Below are 23588 nucleotides of genomic sequence, written 5' to 3'. Positions count from 1 at the left end.
CAAAAAGCTTTGTACTTGGCATTATTTCTTCTTTCTTAAGTGGGTTCAGTGTAACGACCTGACCTTTGTGCCAACAGTTTGTCAAATTATTACAGTAAATACTGTAATCAACTTTTTCACAAGTTGCACTTGGCCTGATTTTCTCTCAGGCTGAACTTTAACCCTTAGTGATCATCCTTTAAGAGCACTCTTTGTTTCCACACAAAGAAAATGTTCTTGTTTGCTCTTTAATGGTTGTCTAATTACTTCCTTTGCTGAACTAGAAGCTGTTTTCTGTAGCTTTAGAGGCTGAATACAGCCTGGGAGATTCACACCATTTTGCCTTCTGACTTTAACCTGGAATATCTCTTTGTTTTTGGAAGCTTTGAATATGACAAAATTTTCATTTGCTTCAGTATAACTGACCCAAGAACATGAGATACTAAAAATCATTCAGTATGAAAGAAATATCAAAATCTAGTAACTAGTCATTGAAATTACATGGGTCTAGAAGTTTGGCACCACAGATCTGACTAAACATACCATCCTGTTCCCATTTCTCTTGTGCTTGCACACATTTCAAAGAAATAATGAAAATGCTTTTGATTCACATTCACACACAGTAAAGAGAAAAATTTGTGCAGCAAACTAGTTGCATCAATTAAAATATTTCTACTGTCGGGCCACACTCAAATAAGGTTTCAATTTGTATTCCCTTAAATATGAGATTACTGAAACCATGTTTGGCATCCAGAAGTGCAGATCTGTCCAGAAAATACCATGCTGTTCTCCAGGCTGCTTGATTTATTTTTCATAAACAATATGCTGTATACATCCAACATGGTTTGTATTCCATAAAATGCATCTCAGGCAACAAAATCAACAGTGTCGGCTCTGCAGGATGAGTTCTTCATTTAGACTTCAACCCCATTAGCACAGCTCCATGGCTCTCCAATACAGCATCTGTGCTCTTACACAAGAAGCAGAGAAGGGAGGTGGATTCCTCAGCTGCAGAAGTGAAAGCCAAAAGAGCCAGAACTGAAAGAAGGCAGTCCTTTCTGGTTTACTGCTTCCTTTCCCCTCAGTAGCACAGCACATATATAAAAGTTTGCCTTTGACCCAGCTCCTCCCATGCTGCTGTAAGACCACACACCCTCGCCTGTAGCTTGTGGATAGAATCCCACTTCTGCCAAGGGATGGGGTGGCTACATACCAAAGTGGAAAAAAAAAAAAGTTTTATAGCAAAATGCTGCATTTGTTAAGCTCACATGCCTGGGAGAACATATGGCTCTTAATCCTCCATGTTTTTTTAACCTATTAGTGATATAGTTATTAAAATACTTTGTGGTTGCATCTGTAATTGAGATGAATTCCACTGAAGGCATAAACTGACCTGGTTACGTGAGCTGCTCTTACAGCAAACTCTCAGGGGCACTCCCCAAAGAACATTCCTCATGCAAACTTGGGTTGATCAGCAGCTGAATACTTGGTGACTGATACTCTGGTGTTTATCAGACACATGTGATAGACAACAAGGCACCTACACCTGTCTGTAGCTCCTTTTTTTCATTTTGTTTTGTTTTTTTTTTTGTTATTAAGCACAGACCATTGTGGAGAATGAGAGTTTAGGAAGTTCTACATCCTAGAAAAAAGCTGGGAATGGAAAGAAAGCATCTTAGCCCAGAGCAAGCAACACATCACAGCAGCAACAGGTTAATCACACCCTGTGTTGCATTTAGGATGATGGCAGGCAGCAGGTTGATTGAATCCATTAAACCCATCCACACAGCACTGATCTGAAGAGTACACCCACTTCTGCAACCCCAGCAGAGGCAAAGCAATAGATGGGCAGCAGGGAAGCACAGCTGAGGCTGCACCGTGCAAGATGTGAAGAAGCTGAGCAAGCTGGCTGGTTTTGTCTAGCTAGAAGGTTGAAACAGGCTCTCCTCAGTTGTGTACACATCAAAAGGGCAAAAGTCAGTGGATAAAGGTTTTTAGCACAGAGAAATCTCAGTTTTATGTAGACAAAAAAGGTTTCGCAAGAGCACCTTGGCACTGGAAAAGGCTGCCTAAAGAGACAAGATCCTTAATCAGCCTCATCTAACTTTGAGGTTAACCCTGTTTAGGGCCAGGGGCTGAATGACAAAACCTCTTGGGATCCTTTCCAATCTAAATTATGCAGTGTCTACAAGAAGGCAGATATTCATCCTTCCCTAGAAGAAAAAGACCTTGTCTTTGCATCTCCCTCCCAATAACAACATTTATTTATTCAATACTGGATCTCATCTTAAAACCAACATATTAGAACTCCAGTGCCTAAGATACAGATCAAGGATTAAAGAACAGTCCTAGAAAACAAAACAAAACAAAACAAAACTTTAAAACTTACACTGTATTCTTCAGCATGTCAAGAGTCCCAGCTTCCTGCTAATGTTTGTGCAACAGGATTATCCAGGCTCTATCAATTACTCTATCAAACAGAGCTCCTCTTTGATGTTAAGTACTATAAGATCCCCATATGGAAGGCAAAAAAGCTTAGCCCACTCTGCTAATGCAAAATGTTACCTAGTGAGAGACTAGTGCACATTATTTTCTTAGCACTGTACTCCTCCTCTGCGGTTTCATTATGTGACATTTTCATTCATTCCAATATAAAACTAGTTTCAGAGTATTCATATACACAGACACATTAATCACCAGCCTAATACATGTCCTGTGTAGTAGCTTTATTATCTTTTCAAAGCAGAGCTGTAAAAACAGAAAAACTGTGATCTTTTATGCTATCCATTAATAAAGTTATTTTAAAATGCTATAAAAATGGTTTCAGTTTTTTTTTTTTTTTTCAGAGCTACAGCTTAATGCAACTAACTCTTGTACATCCAAAACAGTAAAGTCTGAATAAGTAGTTTTAAAAGTCCCTGTGGACTTGTAATCTAGCAAGAGCGAAGAACTCTAACCACTAGAGACAGAAATGGGAAGGAATCCTGAGTTTTGAGTTACAGAATATGCCTGTTCTTTTGTCATTCTGACTGGGCACTGCCTTGCAAAGTACTCTCACTTCTGTGATAAATTTTAAATGCTATTCCTGTATGCCAATATTTACATATTTAGAGCAAGGGTGGGCTGTATTTTTTCCCCTTCTTCTTCAGGCTCAGTTTCAGCCTACTTGCTTAAATTAGTATTTTACATTCACTGAGATTGTCAATGAAACATAGCCTAAGCAGACCTGTGTCCTCTTTCATGCAAGGAATGAAATGGACCAAGTAACTTGTCCTCTGTCAAGAAAAATAGCAGGGACTTGCATGCCACAGCATCCTGCCCTTCATGGAGGGAATGTGCTTCCAACAATACAGGCTGACACCATTCCCTGCACTCCTTGCTTGTCCTTCTCCAGATGAATGGGGATACATCCACATGTTTCTGGCTTTCAAAAATACCACTTCTCAAACATAGAGCTGAAACTTCAACTCAGACAGGAATAAAGCCAAAGCATTATAAAAATGTGTCTGTAATAAGAACACATTGACAGCAGGCTTCAACACTGTCTTGTCATTATATGCCACTGTCTCCTCTGTGGTCTCCTCAAATGGCAATGCACACTAACTGAAGAGAAAATATTCTATTCCAGCTATGTGCAACTTTTACATCTATGTCTCAGGCAAGCCATCACCTCTGGGCAGAAATCTGCAAAGAACCATGCAATTCCCCTGGTGGGAAACACAGTTGTGATAATTGCATGAACTGAAGTCAGGCTTGAAAAAAAAGTGTTCCTAAATAAATAAAGATGATTCATTGGCATCAGCCCAGCACTATTGCAACAGATTTTTACCAATCCAGCAGAAAAGCCATTCCTCAGCTCTGTATGAAATAACCACCCACACAGTCCATGTGTTGCAGGGTAGGGCTCTGGCCAGCACACTGGTGGGCTTTGTGTGGCTACTAACCCAAAGCAGGAGATGCTTCTGCCATTTTCTGAATGTGCTCAACATTTCTCAGCTTTTTACCCAAGAGAAAATTATAATTAGAATGGTGAATCACAGACTACAACTTGCACCTCATCAAGTATAATTTTAAATCAATGAGTCTCTCTCTCAATATCCCCAGGCTCAAGAAGTTTCCTTAAGATGATTCAATAGGATACTAAAGACTTTTGTAATAAGTTTGGGCAAAACCAAGGTCTTCATAAAAAACTGAGAGAAGTGAAAAACATTTATAATCTTTCTCAGAGGAGACAAGGGCACACTTTACTCTGAAGCAGTACAAGGCTCTTGGCCTGAATTAACCACTTGGAAGTATTTTGAGACAGATGTGATCAGCACCCTACCACAGCCTGTGACCAAAGCTGTTTTCTTACAGAACTGCATTGCAAAAAGCAACTGTTCCTCTGAAATCACCAAGGATCTGAGGCTGTTAGGCATTCTCTGGAAAGCAGCAGTTTCATGTTATTATCATTCATGAGGCAGATCCCCCTATCCCACTTCTCTCTATTTCCTTCTTTGTATTTTTTTGACCCTTTTTTTTTAGATCAGAGCTATTCTGAACTTTTATAAATGAAAACCATTTATCAAAACAGGGACAAAATTTAAGTCATACTTTATTGAACCCTTTAATTGGTGGGAAAACGATGAATTAGTTCACTTTTATTTTTACATCTGGTAAAAAGTATGGAATTCAGGTATTCTGTGCCAAGTTTTGACGAGAAATGATTTTTTCACATCCAAGTAATAGATGACTGGGGAAATGGAGCGGCTTAAAATGCAAATGTGGGGATATTAATTATTGTTGTTACTGGGACATTTACAAGAATAGTGTGGTGCTATTTTAGAACCAGTAATGTCTAATCTTTTAAAACTACTGTAACAAAAATAGAACTAGAATAAAATCAAGCATTAAAACGTGAATTCCCATAATGTTTTAGCTTGTTTTGTCTGAAAATTTATTTGAAGTCTGGAAATGCCTGGTGCACATATTCAATATTTTATAACTTAATTTGTTCAACAAGAACGGCAGTATTTTAACAAGGTGCAACAATTTCATGATTAAAGCACTGACTGCTTCATCAGTAGTAAAGAGCTCATGGAAAAATATCTAATCTTTATACGGCAGAGACTCATAATTTAACTGCTGAGAACAAATGAAGAGTCTAATTCTTATTTTGCTGCTTTAGTGGTAGCATGTGGTGATAGCAAAGTATTAGCATAAGCCAGAACTTGCTTCCACTTTTCTTTCCAGGCATGTAACAAATATCTGATGGCTATGCAAATTTCACCCAAAGCAAAGTTGTCCCAGCTGGCAAGCCATACATTAAAAGGTAAATTACACAAAGCTGAGGCCATCTGGACTAAAAAAATTCTCCTGTCAATAGTATTTTAAGCTCGCCAATTCCACACAATGAAGGACAATATATTACATATGTATTTGAGGTGTGGGCTTTTTACCAAGCAGTATTTTAAAAACCCCAGAAATTAAAAGATATGAATGGAATACAAATTAATTTTGGTGTTTTCTTGGAATGTAATTTTTAAAGCTTACATAGCTCAATTTTAGTTGTATTATATACATATCCTGCATTTAAGTTCATAAATGCCTATTTTCTGACAAATGGCAAGTCCAGGAAGCCAACAGATCCAAGCTATTCCATCAATGCCATGTAAAAAGAATTTCAAATTTGAAAGAAGTCTACCACCATCTCTGCTTTCACAAAGCTGCCAGCACTGCATGTTTCCATGCAGACTTTTACTAGAAAGCAGCCCTGGACAGAGCGCCTCAATAGTCTGGTTTCTTCTTTGCTTAAACCAGACTTTAAAAGCAAAAGACATGTAGGAAAATTAACCACTTAGGGCAGAAAAACTAACCAAACCTTTCTAAACTACAGCAGTCATCACTTATGTTAGTGAAAATTTCTGCAATTAATTCACATTATTTAATTTAATTATTTAATTCCCGTCTTGTCCAGTCTTGAAAAACTAATCTCTACGTTATATATTATGGAATTTAAAGTAACATCTGTGTCTTTGAAATGAAATTAACATACTTCTATTTGATTAGCTTATTAACTGTAATTCTCAATATGCTGTAGGAACAGACACCAACTAGAGAGATGCAGCTGACACCACCACCTGTCTGATATAAAGTACTTTTTATCATAGACATGGAGGGATCTGTCAGCAGTCAGCCAAAGCATCAGACAGATTAGGAAGTGACACTGGGGCAGCAAAATGACTTGCCTCAGATCACAAAGCAGATAATTGATGGGATGGGGAACAGAACCTGTGCCTTTTGGCTCACAGCTTCATACCTTTGCTAGTTTGCATTCCCAAAAATCAAATGATGTAAAGGAAGAGAAGTTTGTAACTTGCACTACATTTAACAGAGATTTGAGGAAAAATATATTTAAGTATTTTATATGCTACTGGGAATATTTATTATTCATTCTCTGATTTCCACAGAAAACATTTCCCATTTTATCCTCACATAGGATAAAAAGATCTGAAATTGTATGTTCATACTTAGTCTCAAAGTTACAATGCATGAACAGATAAATAATGAATATGGCCTCCTTGTAGACTCCACTCTCACTCTTTTTGCCTGCCTGGTGAGATCCTATGCTCTTCTTCATAGCAATGAATCCTTGATATCCTGTCACCACCTTTTACATGACACCTCTTAAATCACAAAGCTTCTCACCACACCAAATACAAGTCTTTAGCTCTGTCACTCTTTTTCACTGCACTGAGAAATAGAAACGCTCTGAATTTACTCAGGGAAAAATAAAACTATCACAGAAGCATAGTCTGAGCTGCACTAATTTCATCTTCACAGGAAATTGGGGGATGAGGGGAAATAAAAGAGAACACAAATATGCAGTGAGGCACAGGAGCTGCAAGATGCTGGTGGCCCTTTATTACAGTTCTGAGCTGCTTTGGCTGAATTGCTCCTCAGGGATTACCTGGTTTTTGTTCTCAAAGCTGCATCACAGACATAATAATGAAATGCTACTTTCTGTGAACTGTTGCTCTGATGTAAAAGCCTTGCCAGTATGCTGTCTTTCTCCATGTACAGTTTTTAGGAACATAAATGCTAATGTAATTATCTAGCCAAGTCTTCAGCATCTGTCGCTTGAAAACTGGGGTTATAGTTCAGATACTGTGGACTAATTGTTGAAAGCAGAAAACTTTTGGCTACAAAGGAAATTGGCACACAAACCCAACTTGAAGACCCACTGTTCAGTAACATTATCCCTTTAGATACTGCTCTCATGGCTCCTGTGGATCCCCAAGCACAACCAGAGCTCCACAGACTTTTCTTGCCTTGGCTCCAACATCATCAGGAAGACAGGTGCCAAAGAGACATAACAGGAAGGTTTAATTTAATTTTTCTTATTCTAAGTTTCTCCTAAGTTCCTCCTTTTCTACCTTACATCTCCAAAGGCAGTATTACAGCAAGGCACTTAATTTCTCATTTTTACTGAATTCCCCAAGGATAAACCAGTAGTTCTGGGAAGTACTGTGAAGAAGTATTAGAGTGCCAAACACAAGGCCACAGGGAGTTTTCCACTAGATGATATGGACAGAAAACAAATTGCCTATGACCAGCAAAAGTAATGGAAACCTGCTTCCTCTAAACTCTTGTGTGCTAAGGCTACTCCAGAGCTGCACTGCCAGACACCATTTAGCACCTGAGTCCTTTCCCTCAGTACCCAGAGCATTAATTTGGGTCTTTCTCACCCAGCCAACAACTTATTAGATGAAGATTAGATTAATTTATCTAACTTTTAAGACCTCTACCCTACTGCTAAGCTTAGCAAAAAATGGCCAGCAGGTTCCACAACTCTGACTGTCAGGAAGTATAATGGAATCCCAGAAACCAGACTTCCTACATATGTCTTGGGAGACTGCTTTTTATTTATCACTAGATTTTTTTTTTTCTTTTTGCCAAATGTATTTTCACACTGGAATTTAATCCAAAATTTAGCAACTTGAATCTCTAGCTAATTTATTTGTTGACAGAGAAATAAAAAGGGATGTTGGTGGCATTACCCCCAAAGAATGACACCAAGTCCTACTCAAATGTGCATCCATCAAACTTTCCCTGTGACACGGTGCATACAAGGGAGAGCTACCAGCACCAGTTCAGCAAGGATCTTCTGAAAATTAGCACACAAAGCTTTCAAGTGATCCCCAGCAGCAAGATGTATTTTTCAGAGACAATTCAAAGTAGAAAGCTTTCCTTTCACATCTACTCATCAGAATCCAGAAATAACCCTTCAATAACCCTTTAACTGTTAAAATGAGATAGATACTGGCCCCCACCCATCACACTGAATTACCTGTCCTGGATTCACTTTGTATATTGTGTCTCTTTAATTCTCCTTTCAGCCATCCTATAACTGAGCTGACCCAGGATTTTATTCCCCTCAAATACTTCTATCCCACAATTAATTTTTTTCCCTTGTGTTTCCTCCATGAAACTCCCATGTTTGTACCCATAAGGTGAAGCATCCTCCTTTTTGCTAATTGGCCCTTCCTTGTCCTCTCTTCCCTGTCAAGACCCACCCTGCATGCACAGTCCAACCCTTGTCACTTGTACTGTGGCTCAGTAATGGCCAAGTGGGAGTTTCTCAAGTGTGATGGGACATCCTGCCAGCAACTGCCTTTCTCCTTTGTGCTTTTGGGAGCACAAAGTCTCTTGCTTTCTGTCTCATTCCTACTTGATGGCACTGTCAAACCACTTGCTACACTTGACTTTTTACATCACTTGACATGGGCCTCAGTTCCCTTTCACTGAAATTAGAGCAAGCAGCAACCAGCTTTTGCTGAAGTCACCAGCAGTGTGAAGTGACTGAAGGCTGAAACCATATGAAACCAATACATTTCTTGTGGTTCTTTCTATGCACAGTAAGTGAGCACAGATTGGCTGCAAATTCAACCCAGACTTAGAAACCTCAGCAAATGTTTCTGTGAACCTGATCCAGCCTTCAGGTTTGTTTCATCCAGTTTCAGGTTTCATTGTGAAAATTTTACTCTACCCTACATGCTGGCCCAATAAACCATGCCTCAAATGAAATAAGGACATCAGCAAAAATGAAGAACTCGTCAGATAGCAATGTTTTAGTTTTATACCATATGTAAGAACATGCATTGACAAGCAGTATGTATACAATTACTGCTCTTGCAAATCAAAAATTGTTCATGGTAATGGACTTCTACTTCAGTACAATTTCTGCCAAGAAACTATTTTCAATAAATGTGGATGGAATACCTCTGTGCCATGGTTCTTTTCTTTCCCCATCACAATAATATACAATAATCTAAGCTTTTTCATCACAACCTGTGCACAAAACCTCCAGCATGCTTTTTAGACACTCAGGAAGTGAAATAATGAAGACCAAATTTTACTGAAGCAGTATTTTCTGTCTGCATTTACCATCACTGAAGCAGCAATGGGAAAGAAAAAAATAATAATGAGGAAACTGAACATCTTTTATGGATCACATGAATACAAAGCCAAAATACATGTAATTGCCTAGCTCATTGAAAGTACAACATCTTTTCCTATAAAGCTTATACTATTGGTAATGTTTCCTGTCTTCTCAAACATATTAAACCAATGAAATGGGGGGAAAAAAAAGCTTAGACTTACAATACCTTTAGGAGGGCATGTAGATTGTAATTTTATACTGCATTTTGTGTGAGCAGAATTTTAAAAATTTCTTAGTCTGAAATTAAAGCAAAATTAAGTTTTCAGAATGATTTAATTCCTGCACAAGAATATTGTTAAAGGAAAAAAAAAATTCATAATTTAAATCAGGTAGGAAGATAGCCAACTCTGATCTTTCACAAGCAACTAAGTCACTCCTCATCTATACACATGTGATTTGTAGAAGTATTCAATTATAAACTGTGACAGGTAGTTTCCTATAATAGATTTCCAGTCAATGTAGTAGTTAAGGGCTCTTAATGGACTGAACTTAAGTCTAAAGCAAAATTCCTAACTGAAAGGGATGCAGGGTAGTTTCCAGGAAAGGCAGTGGTGCTGTCTACAATTCCCTGAGTTACACTGCTCTAACTGAGCCAGATGGGTGAAATCAAAACTACCAGCAACATTAAAACATATGATGCAAATGAACAATTATGTGCACAGAACCTTAGGTGCCAATAAGAATAAATGAGATTGCACTTCATGGAGCATGAAAGAAATAGTAGTTCTTTACCTATTGATTGCATGTTTCTTTTTTTAGCATGAAGAAAAGTATATTAATTTTATATAACTGCACTACAGTTTTCTACAAGCCTTTTTCCAATTTTTTGCATTAAATGGCAAAAAACAACAGCAACAAGAAAGGGCAATCTCTAAGAGCATTATGACTAAGTACTGTGCAAGAGAAATCAGTAGAAAAAATTATAAAAAATAAGGGAATATACTTTACATGGGAAAATTATTTGGAACAGGAAATCTAAATACTCCCCTGCGTGTTCTTGAAAGCCCCCCCAATGTCATTTTTCAGTATATTTAGCAGATTATGAGAATTACATTTAGAAAGAAGTGTTTACGTCATTATTTTAAATGCTAACATGCTTGGTTTTCTTTTATTAAAGAGCTGCTACATAGTGCTGGGTGCAAATTCAGGGCATTTCTACAATCTCAACATTGGTACCAGAGCATTTCTGTAGTTCATATTAAAACAAAGATCACATTAAAAGCATAAGCTCAAAGTTTTTGTGCTGGAAATAATCAAACCAGGCTTTTATACCCACACTGACTAAAAAGTCAGCATCAGCTCTGGTAATGCTCTGCATGGAGGACAGGAACTGCTCAGCTACCTCTTGCAAACAGCATTGCCCATCTAACCTGGTATAAATTGCTTCACAACTTTTCCTAAATGCTGACATTTTAGAAATGACAGGTGAGCAAATGAAATAAGAAACGGTAGAGAGGGAAGTCACACATAAATGCCTTGACTCACCTTGAACAGGGATACTTTGGGCTAGGTTTTTTAACACTTTATTAAGCATATTTCACACTGCAGAGAAGGAAAATGCTTGCAACAAATATGCGAGTTTTGTTGAATTTACTTTACATTGTGTGTAGCAGCAGTGGAACTTACTGCCACAAATTGTTGTCACCACCACAGGAGCTATAGGTGAGCTGGATGCTAAGAGGAATGGTCCTGCTATCCACACTATAAAAGCAAATAATAAATCCAGCCTATTCCCAGCTCAAAAGTTCCTTGTGAAAGGCTCATTCAAGGCACATGGTCAATCCCCAGCACTGATGGTGGCAATATGAAATGTTACTAATATACAATTTTGGAACAAGTCACCTTTTTTGCACCTCCATCCAGAATCCACAATCCATAACTGCATCCCTCTCTGTTACAGTGTTTTGCTCATACATTACAAAAGCAGCTCAAATTAGAAATTACTAGATATTAAACAGTCACGCATGGCAAACCCACAGCAATTCCTCAATAAATCAAGGACAAATCAGCAGTGTCTACTCCTGCAGCCCATCTACACCTGCAGATGGAATTACAGCTGTAATTATTTCCATCTCTGCCTGTATCCTCATATACCACTTGGGGAAATACTTGTGCCTGATTTAAAAAGAAAACAAACAAAAAACAAAGCAAAACTGCACAAACAAGCCTCCAACACTAACAATGAAAGAAAACCTTTCTCAGTTCTCTGAAAAATTGGAACAAGAAATCTAGTGTCTGCAAAACTGTATTGCTTCAGGGAAACCAAGATTCAGAAAGTACTAAATCAGCCTGACTAATTGTACTATAACTGAGCCAAATTAATTAAATAAAGCCTCCCTTTAATAGCATTTGTTTGCTGAGCCAAGCAAGCCTTTGGAGTGTTTCAGGTCACCATAATCCAACATAAGTTACTTGAACAATGTGTAATATGTAACATACACAACTATTGTTAAAGTACACGGGACTCTGGACTTTCAGAGGTCAAAGACAGGCAACTGTCCACCTCTATTCACAAACACCTTCAACAGATGTACATCAGAAAAAAAACAGGCACTTGCACCAGTTTCAGGGTTCTACTTCATCATGCAAGTTCTTGCTTTTACAGCCTTGTAAATTGTCTTCACTGTTTGAGTTGTGGATGTTTCATAAGAATCCAAGGGCAAGATCAGAGCAACCCCTTCTCTGTTTCCACATTCATCACAAAAATCCAGTAAATCCAGTAAGTCCTATGGTTTTGCCTATTGTCTCTAAGCTGTCAAAAATTATTTTCTGATTGCATGATACCATAACATCTTTCCAAAATCAGGTAGATTAAACAAAAATCAGGTGATGTGCCAGGGCTTCCTCCTCTCAGCACTTTACAAGTTTAGGAGAGCAGCCCCAAAGGAAAACCAAAAGCCAAAGGAACCTTTTCTTCTTTCCTCCATTTTCATCATACTAGAAATTCCTTTACAATATAATATCTACTCACAATCAGAGCAGTCAAGCTTCACTAATTCCTCATCATAACATACATCCTCACTGCTGTCATGCTTATGTTTCATACCCACCAATTGCTTAGATGGCTTCAGTTTTTCATTTTGTTCCAGCATGAAGCCTAGTTAGGATTCCAGTGCACAACACAGGTTCCTTTCAGCTCTGTACTGAAGGTGCTTAAACACTGCTATAACCTGTGCTATTCCTCTCCCAGACCTAGGAGAACCATCTTTCAAGAGCATTTTGCTGGTGGACTCCACAGCTCCCTTGCTGGCCTGCTAAATGCACCCTTGGCCTCAACAAGAGAAGAAACCAGCTTTGTCAAGCTCTCCACCTGGTCTCCATTCCTTGGGACACTGGAGTATTGCAGAGGAAGTGGTGGGATAAGGAATGCATCTTTGCAGGATATAAAATTTTCTCTCTGGCTCAGAATCAAATTGAGAGGTCAACCCAACCGCAAACGTATTTAATGAAAATTAAAGCTGAGAGTAACACTCTGGAGTAGGTTTCACACAGCAGAAGATGACATCAATGTTCTTTCCTCATGAGCCAAGTTCTCCAGCACTAAGAATATTCTCTCATCTGCACTTAATCTCTAGCCTAGGCTACAGGCTGTCCTAAAGCATGACTTGGACAGGCTTGGTGTGCAACCTCCAAATTGCAGCCCTACTTCTGAATGTCTATGACAATATACAAACTTTGTGCTGCAATTCTGTTTGCCACGTGGCCTTTATTCATCTCTCACTGAATGCTAGCAAGACTTTGCAAATGATGTGCAAGAGCCCTTACCTGGAATTGCTATATGCAAAAATGAGAATGAAGGAGAAGAGAGGGAAACATCAAGGAATTACAGATATAGTTTGTTGCATTTTAATAAATTTGTGGGATATTCACTAATGGAATGAATCTAAGAATACAGAAAATGATCACATAACTAAAAGCTAACATAGGAAAGAAAAGTAATTCAATAATTTGCATTTTGAACTACCAAATTTATTTGAAAACCTAATGTTAAGTCTTTCTGTAGATTAATCCTATGCATGCTTTTTTTCAACAAATCTAAGTAGGCAGCTTTACAATGAGATATTGTTACTTCTTAAAAATCAGTGAAATTATATAAAGCAGCACAACTACTTTTTTACCCAAGGTCAATGATACGTAAATTTTAGATTCATAAAAAAATCAGTCTACAGTCAATGAAAATTACCAGCAGCTGGTCTGGACTGCCTTGGGATTCCAGGGACAGCAAGTTTGCCAATCTGCAAATCATCACACGTAGCTAAAATGGTCACGACACGCTTTTAGCAAAACACTGGACAGTATGAACCTTTCCTAAAAAGTTACCTACTTAGTCTGTAATTTTCTCTGGTGCACGTAATGTTTTGTTGCTGTTGTTGATTATGATTTAAAGAAAATAAACTTGCTAGGAGAGGAGGTAACTAGCTGTATATGTCAGCCATTTTCCTAAATGGTAAAGACAGGAAGAACAGACACTCCTTTCAGGCATTTTAACTCAGATTGTACTTGAAAAGAAAACTAATCACAATTGCAAAATTTTTACTCATCCTTCACTTGGAAATCAAAGCATAATAGTTCCTACAAGATCTTATTTCTGCAGAGGATCCAAAACAGGACACATTAATGTTTTCCAAATAGCTCTGCAAATATGTCAAATAATTGCAATATAAAGATTGAGTCTAGTAAGAATTAGGATCTTATTGTGGCAAAATAACAGAGAAATAGATACTGAGAATCTTAAGAGCCCACATAGCTGACAACAAAATATCTGAATATGGTTTTTTGTGCAGGCAACACACAGTTGTTCTGAGAACATTACTACTGCTTAGGATCAAATTTAAACACCATAGAAATGAAATGTCCTCCTTTTTGAAGCAAGAGAAAATAAAGTATTTCTCCTTCCCTAAATGCAGTGACTTGTGCAAGATACCTATGCAGAAAGCTGGGAATTGAAACAGAACTGGCCAAGACAAAACACAATGCCAGGAAGACAAGGCAGTTTTTTCATCATTGCCACATTGACAAAAGATGAAGAAATAACAATAGAGACAAGAATTCTGAAAATCTTGAGGACTTATACTGACAGCTCTAGTGCTTGGTAATGGAATTACACAGAGGTGTGCACACATTCACTTGGAAGAAATAATTCTGACTTGGCAATGCTTCTTTCACTTGAGATTCATGGAATGGAAAAGAAAAGGAAAAATCCTGAGTGTTTCACAGAAAAATTACCATAAGAAAGCTAATTCCCTCTCAATTAAAACAGAAAATCAACCCTGGCTTTTTCTTAAAGTGACAATCTGCTTTTTGATCTTTCCTGCTGACATGAAATAGAAGAGCTCCACATCATATAAATCTTCAGCTTTGCTTAGCTGGTAAAGAGAGAAAGAGAAAACAAAGCCATCTGCATAAATCCTTCCAAACCAAAAGACATTCCCCTTACCCTAACTATCATTCATTTCTGCACATCTTGTTTGAATTATCATCTGAAGCTTGTCTTGTTCCATCTCCAGAACAAGTCAAACAGCAGAGCATAAAGATATGGCTACATGAATAAAACCATATGATCTACTTGGTCAGTGTTAACTTAAAAATAGGCTTATACAAAAAAATATTATCTGGCAATTGATATGTTACTTTGATCCCTTTCTTTCTGTATCCTGTCACATGCATTCAATCCAGCAGCTACTGGAAGCATTGGCATGCACCTTCAACTTGATGAGAACCAACAATACAAGGGAAGCACTGCACTTTTAAAAGTGGTGATATTCAATTCCAATGAGACAGTATCATGTGACAGGAAGGAAAAGTTAAATTTTAAGACAAAGAGGAAGAACTGTGGTACTAGACACTATAAAATGTAGCAACTATCAACAGGTGATACAGCAATACTTTAACAGATTCATGGGCTCATATGCTCCCATACAGAAAACTCATCTATAATAGAATTCCTGAAATGGAAAAGTCTCCCTTGTCTCTACCCTTCTGTTTCTAAATCATGGCATGAGATTTAGGACAGTGTATGCTATACCAAAAAAACTTAGGATGGCTCTTAGTTATACCTCTCTTTAAAATTTTGCTTTTTACTAATTCAAAAATTCAAATTAACTATTTTGAGACCAAAAATCAATTTTAAGGGGTTTTATATATTTATTGGTGGCATGTCTTAAATAATCTATTATGTAGCACCAATGATGCAACTTCAAAGTGGAAATATAGTGCCTGAATTAATTAGAAAGACTTGAGTTCTGATCTAGTGCTTATCAGGTGAATGATGCAGGGAATAATTATTTTAGAGAAAGACGCTCACCATTTCAGAATTGTTTCACTTTCCATATGCATTCTGCAAAAGTATTTATGATGGTGGCAAGCAAGGAGAAACAAACATACTTCTCTCCAGCCTCACAGTTTTCATTCCAAACTGTGCCAAACAGCCATGACAGTGATGGTACACAGACATCAGAAGAAATGCCAGGAGGAGAAGCTATGTCCTATCCCAAGTTTGTCAACAATCTTAGGATTAAAACACTCTTAGGGAATCAAGGCAGAGAATACTGAATTGTCTCTCACAAATTGCTCAAACAACTTAACGCTTGTGCTCATAGTAAAAAGGAAGGAACAAGATTCTCACTGCTGCTGAGAAAACGTTTGGTAGAGCACTTTGATGGCACATGCAGCCATGGGCTCTGAGCTCTGAGAGGCTGAAGTCTTTCACTGGGCTTTTGTTCAACTGCTGCTCGTAGCTTACCCCAGGAAAATCTCTCAGGGCTGAACTCAGGAAAAGTGCAAAGCATTGCAGTACCACGTACTCTGCTAAGAAACTGATGCCCAACGATTTTTAGCTTTTTTATATATTTGTAGCTTTGTAGATTTTTAATATATAGTTGTATAGATTTTAGCACTTTCTCACACTTTAGAACAACAGCTGTCTCTTTTGAACACGTTCTTGAAATTCCATTTAGTCTTATTCTCAAGAAAAGAATTTCTAACATGGACATTTTGTTTTACACCAGTGCCTGAGTGACATAACAAAATATAGGGCAAAGAAAATGCTCTGGAGCAACTTCAAGGGGCAGACCCAAGTGTGGGTTGCTGAGGCAACTGGTCCCTTATTGGATGGACCTGCAAGACATACTAATTAATTAACCTCATAAAAATCATAGAAATCCTCTACCATGTGTGCACATTCCTGTGTTTTGTGCACCTAAAAGCTTTTTTTCTTAAAGAAACACTTTTTATATTACCATTTCAATATTGTTTGCAAAAGTTTTTCTTCTGATTCCAGGCAACAAAACCCCACAGATGTAGTCAAAGGACATTGTTTCAAATTTAAAAACATTCTTCTTGTTATTGCATTAGTAGCATAGTGTACACTAAACATAACACTACCTAAAAATATGCCACTTTTCAAAATAACTTTCAAATTATCATTAAATCCTATGGTTTTTTGCTTTACTCCTGGAAAAAACCAGGTCATAGTAGCAGAACCAGAGTTAGTGAGCTGGACAAGACACAGGGAGAGTTTGCAGTGGCCAGAACTTTACATGCAAATAATTTCTTTCACAAAAGTACATGTTCACAGAAATGACTGATTTTATTTCTCATGATATTAAAAAAACGAGACAGAGTAAGAAAACTTTGTCTTGAGAAGACAGTGACAGGTGAAACAAAAGGGAAGTGAGGGGAGATGAGATGCCTGAAGCCTATAGGAATTTATAATGGCAACAGTGATGCAAAATCTTGCTAGTTAAAATTAAACCTGGACGGAGGAGCTAAAATGTTAGATTGGTTCAGAGATGGATAATCTTGGGCTCTTCGTCTAAGAATGCCATCCAATTTTGCTCCCAGGTTTCATTTGTGCTACCAGTTGTGCATGAGAATGAACTTTGTAGACATTCAATAGTCTCATTCAACAGACTGCCCAGAGGCAACACCAAAAACATTCTCACCAGTGTGCTCCAACTGCTTGCAGGATTGATACTTAAAACATATTTTATTATATAACCCTTCTTCTCTGACCTCAATTTTGAATACAAAAACACTATTAAAAAGAACCTGGGGTTAACATAATTAAAATATTTTGGTAGATATTAAAATATTTTAATATTACAACAGTCTTTATTTTCAACAATTCTGTAATACAGACGTTATGCAATTTGAAGCAGAAACAGTATATAATTATGACTGCTTAGTTTCAGTTGTAGGTGCATACTAGTTTTCTTTTTTCCCCATCTGGATGAAACTTTTTAAAGCAAAGCAACTACTGAATCTAAGAAAAATGTATTTCATGGAAACTGTATTAAATACAGAATTAATTGTTCGTTTTATGGTATGTGTTTCCAATAATACAAGTTACTATGGTACTTTCCAACCTTCATACTCAAGGTCAAAGGAATTGGCTCCAATAACCTATTTCTGATATTTGCAATCTAAAAGTTGAAATACCTCCATTAAAACCTAATTGTAAAGAATTTTTCATTCACCAAGTTGGGAATAAAAGCTTTTTTATTATAAGCATTTTTTTAATACTACCTTTTCAGACAAAGGAATTATTTGTATGCCTCTGTTGTGTTCTTACTTGTGCTAGTAATATTGGTATGTTTGTTTTGCTGTTTTTGTAAATATCTCAAACATTCCCACAACAGCTGTTTTCCTCATTAACAGGTAACCATCAGTATCCACAATAGACAAACTTTCAAATATGAGAATACTGAGACTGCACCAATCTAAAAGCCTTGGCTGTGATGCTGCAATGTCAGGTAATAGAGCAACCTCAAGAGGCATCACCTCTAAAACCCCAGACTAACACACTCAGAGGCACAAACAATGTCCAGAGACATTGTCAGAGTCCAATAAACACCAAGCAAAATTCATAGTCAAGTTTATCAACTTAAAGTTAAAAAATCTGCATTTAAGTAGCAGTATAAGTAATATTAATCTCAGTGGCTAATTACTGCATTTCAATGCAATAGAAAATATAAAAGTGTCTTGACCCACTACAAAGGAAATACCTCTAGAAAGTACTGGAGGATGTTGGCCCAAGTGCTCATTTGCAACTACTCCTGACAGATCACAGCCAGTATTCCATCTTGTAGTAGCACCATTGAACCCCTTGCAGACAAACCTCTCCTGTATTTATAGACGGAAACAGATTAACTGCATCTGCTTTAGCTGCAGTGTGTCTTTTATTGATTCCAATTCTGACTTCTAAGAAACCAAACCAGAAGAAAGCAGGGAATAACCATCAATATTGGGGACTGCACTAAGGCTACACTAAACTTTGTCTGAGAAAGGGATTTGTGGCAATTCAGTCAGTGTCTGATGGAAGTGTTTGATGTAGCAGTAACAAACCATTATGACCCATAATTTATATTTTGTCCACCAGTTTTAAAAGGAACGTTATCTGTCTACATGAGGATCACACACTATGGAAGCAGCATCTGTGTGCAGTTACTGAAAGCTGTAATGGCAGTAAATCTCCAGCAGAGAAAGAGAAGGAGTCTTACAGATTCAGACATCCACAATCTGAGAGCTGTCTCAGAACTTCAGAGCTCAAACAGTATTGCTATAATAATATGCCTGAGAAAATAACCAGGGATAGAGGGAAATGGAAACAAGAGTATGTTTCAAGTTGTAAACAGAGACTCCAGTACCCTTCCCTCTCTACTGTCTGTTTTACTGATACTTTATCCTCCCAGCTATCAAGCCAGACAAGCCAGATTTATGTTTTGTTTTAGCTCATAATAGCCACTATACAACAGGGCAATGGGCAGAGCATAAAGCACACCCATTTAATCTTTCTACCACAACATATATTTAGTGCACATCTTATCATACAATTTTGGCAGTCCCTGAGAATCAGATGTCCCTGTTTTCCCAGGCTCCACGAGCCCGTATGGCCCACACAGAACATATTGAATATACAAACTTGCAGGGGAAGATTGTTTTAAGGTCTGTAACTCACAGCAGGAGCTGAGCTAAGTTCAGTTCCACTTGGAAGCCATAAAAGCATGGGTTTAAAAAAAGTGCAGCCGTATCTGGTGTTTGATATCTAACAGTATGCAACATGTTTATGACATGTATTAGGCTACAAAATCTGAGTTCATAGCCTGGGACAACAAAGCAGAACTCAGCTCTGGCATATGTAGTGGGAAATAGAAAGGCATGTCTTGTACTGTAATGGATATTGCTGCTCCCTCAAGAGACTGAGTCACATAGAGCAGGTGGTTCAATGAAAGATACTAGCATTTTGGAAAAAATTAAAATACAATTAAAAGAGTAGCTAAATAGCAGCTGGTTCAAGCACAAGTCAATTCAGATTCAGTTTTACTATACAAACAACACAGTTGGGTTCTCCAGAATTATTTTTCAGAAATGAGACAGGAAGAAAGTTTGGATGAAATATGTAGCAACTAAAACTGTCTCAGTCACACAGAACTCTGTTTAAAAGGTACCAAAATAATGAAATCTAGATGAGGTATCACTTTCAAACTACATTAAAAGTAGTCTGATTCCAAACTGGATGGTCAAGTCCCACTTAAAACAAGTCCCATGGTCAAATATGTGGACTTAAAACTGTTTTCCCTAATTAAAAAAAAAAAACAAAAACCAACAAAACAACAACCAAAAACTTTCCCCTTTCTTACATTAAGTAAAATAATCACAGAAGCAAAAAGAGAAAGCACTCAAGTATATGCTGGAAAAAGGGAAACATACCAACATGCACAACAGCATACCAAGCCTACATATTGCAAAAAAAAAAAAGTGTTACACATTAAATGAGATCAGCAGAACTATGTGTTAAAAAGGGTCATGGCTAATTTCAAAATATGCTTTGAGAGTCAGACTGTCTCCAGGAAGAACAGGAGTTACTTGCCAAGTAGGAAATCATGTCAATATGGCTATTCTTAATCATCACAGCCTCATGTAGTGGAGAAAATGTAGTCATTTCACCAAGTGAACACCACTTCTTACTTTCATACCTCAAAGTATTCTTCCCCCACACACCCCACTGACACTTTTTTGCTACAACAAACATTATAGAAAGTCAAACAGTGTGTTCTGTGTTCTTAAAAGTTTGTTGGTTTTTGCTTTTGTTTCACTTTTTCCCATTTTAAAAGTGAAGTAGAATTAGAAAGAAAAATTTTGCGTGGCCCGTGAGAGTTTGAATCAACTCAGCCTATGTCAAACTAAATTCTGGGTTAATCTTCCAGGATTACAGGGTTATGAGTTTGTATCTCATCCTCTTGACAGCAGAAATAAAAAAGCAAACTGGTCTTGTATGTATAGAAAGTAATAATGCATGCTGGAGTACCCCAGAGGTTTCAGTACCACCATCAGTCAATAACTGAAAAATGAAGGAAGGCTCTGTTTTTTTAGAAAAGTACTTTAAAATTGTTTAATTTCTTAATTGTATTCAAGTCTTAGGTTATACAGGGCTGATAAGCAAGATTTTTAAAGCTATTTATTGTGGCTGAAAATCTTTTGAAGTCCTGTAAAAAATCCGCTTACATATTGAACTGTTGTCAGATAGAATTTTTTTTCAATTGAAAGTGAAATCTTTCTCTACTCACTTGTGTGAAGTACAGTAAAATAGAAAACTAAGCCAAGAAAAATTATCTTGTCTGGCATGAGATTTAGCTAAAACATAAAAAGCTAAAACCTCATTCCTAAGTATTTGAGCAGTGCAGCTGAAGGGCTGCCTGTAACCTATCCAAAAGTGATAAAAAATTTAGTTAAATTATAATTCAACTGTTTTTCCAAAACAGGTGCTATGATAGTGTCATATCCCATGATGTAAAACAGTGCATCCATAACCATGACATTTTGGTAAAATACACATTGTGCAAACCAAGATCAGTTATACCTGAAAAATAATCACACTTACCTGTTAATGTAACTTAGAGCAACATACGTTGGCTGCTGAAGTTCTTGTTTCTCTAATACACGTGGGTCTGTATCTGGAAAAAAGAAATACATACACAGAATTGAGTTTACTCTATTTAACAATGAAATTAGGGGTCTGAATGCTGCAAAGTAACCAAAGTGGGCACAAAATAGCTCAGGCCAGTTTATCCACAGAGTACACTCAGCACAGCTCAATCACTCTCCCATTCATTCATAAACACAGGATTGCATTACTTTATGCAAGAATTTGAAATATCAACAGTGATGTAATTTCCAACTGTCACACAAGCTTTCACAATCCCCCTCATAAATATTAGTTTTCACTGCTTTCCATGATTTATAGTGTTAAATGGTTCAAGCTTGCTTCTTTTCTAATGTAGCTATTTTAACTTTTAAGGTGTTCCAAGAGTGATTAGATCTCATCTGTTAAGCCTTGAGACTTTTCTTCTGCATCTCTGAGTTTTGTTCTCTCCCTTCTCTACAGTTTATTTTCTGAAGCTCTGAATCAGAAAAGTCATACAAGAATGCTCTTGAAGCAAAATGCTTGCCAAGCAGAGCACTGCCCACCAAAAGCCCTGAAGCAAACATATCCAAATTCCCTCGAGTGCTAAATTTCTCACTCAAATGAAAAAATATGTTTTAAATCATGGTTTCCATTGTCCTTTGCAGTTAAGTTGTGCTTGTATCTAACAAAGGAGTTTTGGTTTGAATTTCTGAAGCCAAAGCCAAGGGAGTATGTCCGTAATTGAGACAGTTTTCTTACACCAAAACCCAGAGTTATATTGAAGTTTTTACTACAACTTTGCCCTGCATAGTTGATAGGCACCTTTAGGAACTGAGCATAAATAATCTTCAAAAATTCCAAATGGAAAGTGTACATCCTGCCTGTGCAGATTATACAACATGTTTTATGCATTACTTGAAAAGCAATTCTCTGTGTAACTTCTGCATTTTAAGTATCAAGAATAAAAGCTGCCTTTACCAAATGGCTCCCCACACCACTGCTTTGCTATCCATTTTTTATTTCTGAGAACCATCTACTTTGTGTTTGGTGAGAGGGAGAGGGCGTGGGGCACTCCAATCAAATCCAATATTTTAGATTGTTCTTGCTTCCTTCTACAGCTTTTAAGTATTGTTAATGTTTAAAAACTCATTCTCTTGATAAGCACATTAGTTTGACTTGATCAGTTGCTTTTGGTGTTTTTTGTGGGGATTAAAACATGATACAACTATTTTGAAATCTGTCTCTGCTGTTGTGCCTTAAGGAAGATTTTTAACTGAACTGAATGGGGACAGTGCTTGGGGGTTGGTGTATTTGTCACACCCCTGCTGAAGCAGACAATGTCCTTATTCAAGGAAAAATCTCTCAGCTCAGACCGATCCTAATCTTTCTCCTTAACACTTGCTCCTGCACTTCTGAGGCTGCAGGATTTGCTAACATGCCTTTATCAATATATACCTGAAGAGATAAATAACTCTAAGAAAGTTCAGTGAAGAAGGATAAAAGTACAAGTGCCAATCCAATCAGCAAAGCCAAGCCTGTTGCTCCTGAGAGGAACAGATCCTGCTGGTGCCTGGGGAAATTCTGCAGCAATTGCCAACACATCACACCCCATTTGAAGATAATCAAAGACAGCAAAGCACCAGTGCTCTCCCATGTTTTCTAATTCACTTCTCTGAGGAAGTTAGGTTCAAACAACATGCAAAGATCTTTGACTTCCTTTCTTTCTATAAAATCCACCATCATTTAGCAGGCCAAGCATACAACTGCTGCCATGGTGAGCTTTCTCAGATTCACATCTCAGTGGTGCATGGCCTGCCATGAAACTGTCTGGATGCAGAATGTCTGCAGGGCATTAATCCCAGCCAGGACTATCTGAGAACTGCTGCAGCCCAAGTTCAGCATCTGTGGTTAAATGACTATGTCTTTGCTAATCCAGTTCTTAAATGGGATTAACCTTCACCTATAAACAACAGTTTCTGTGACTGAAGGAGACAAAACTGAGGCTGGTTTACATCAGAGTGCTGCACGTTATCTGTGGGAGAGGACAAGGAAAGGCTCTAATGGAGAGTCCACCACCCTTCCTGCAGCTTGCCAGTGGCTGCCCATAACCAGCTGAAGATGAAAATACAAAGACAAAAACCAAAAGCTCCATAACTTCTGTAGGAGTGTGTTATCAGAAAGAGAGCAATTTGCCTGCTGACACCTGGAGAAAGCAGACTCTTG

General features: G+C 37.6%; 1 protein-coding gene across 1 annotated transcript in view; it reads right to left on the bottom strand.

The window, feature by feature from the left end:
* JAZF1 (JAZF zinc finger 1) overlaps positions 1 to 23588 on the bottom strand; it is a 180355-nt gene that overhangs the window by 60428 nt on the left and 96339 nt on the right. Inside the window, exon 2 of the mRNA XM_079302736.1 lies at positions 21342 to 21414. Within this exon, the coding sequence (XP_079158862.1) occupies positions 21342 to 21414 (73 nt within the window). The remainder of the gene's footprint in view (positions 1 to 21341; positions 21415 to 23588) is intronic.

The sequence above is a fragment of the Erithacus rubecula genome, assembly GCF_903797595.1.
Source record: "Erithacus rubecula genome assembly, chromosome: 3".
Taxonomy (NCBI): domain Eukaryota; kingdom Metazoa; phylum Chordata; class Aves; order Passeriformes; family Muscicapidae; genus Erithacus; species Erithacus rubecula.
Note: the sequence above shows the minus strand (reverse complement) of the source record. Positions and strands in the feature narration are given on the sequence as shown.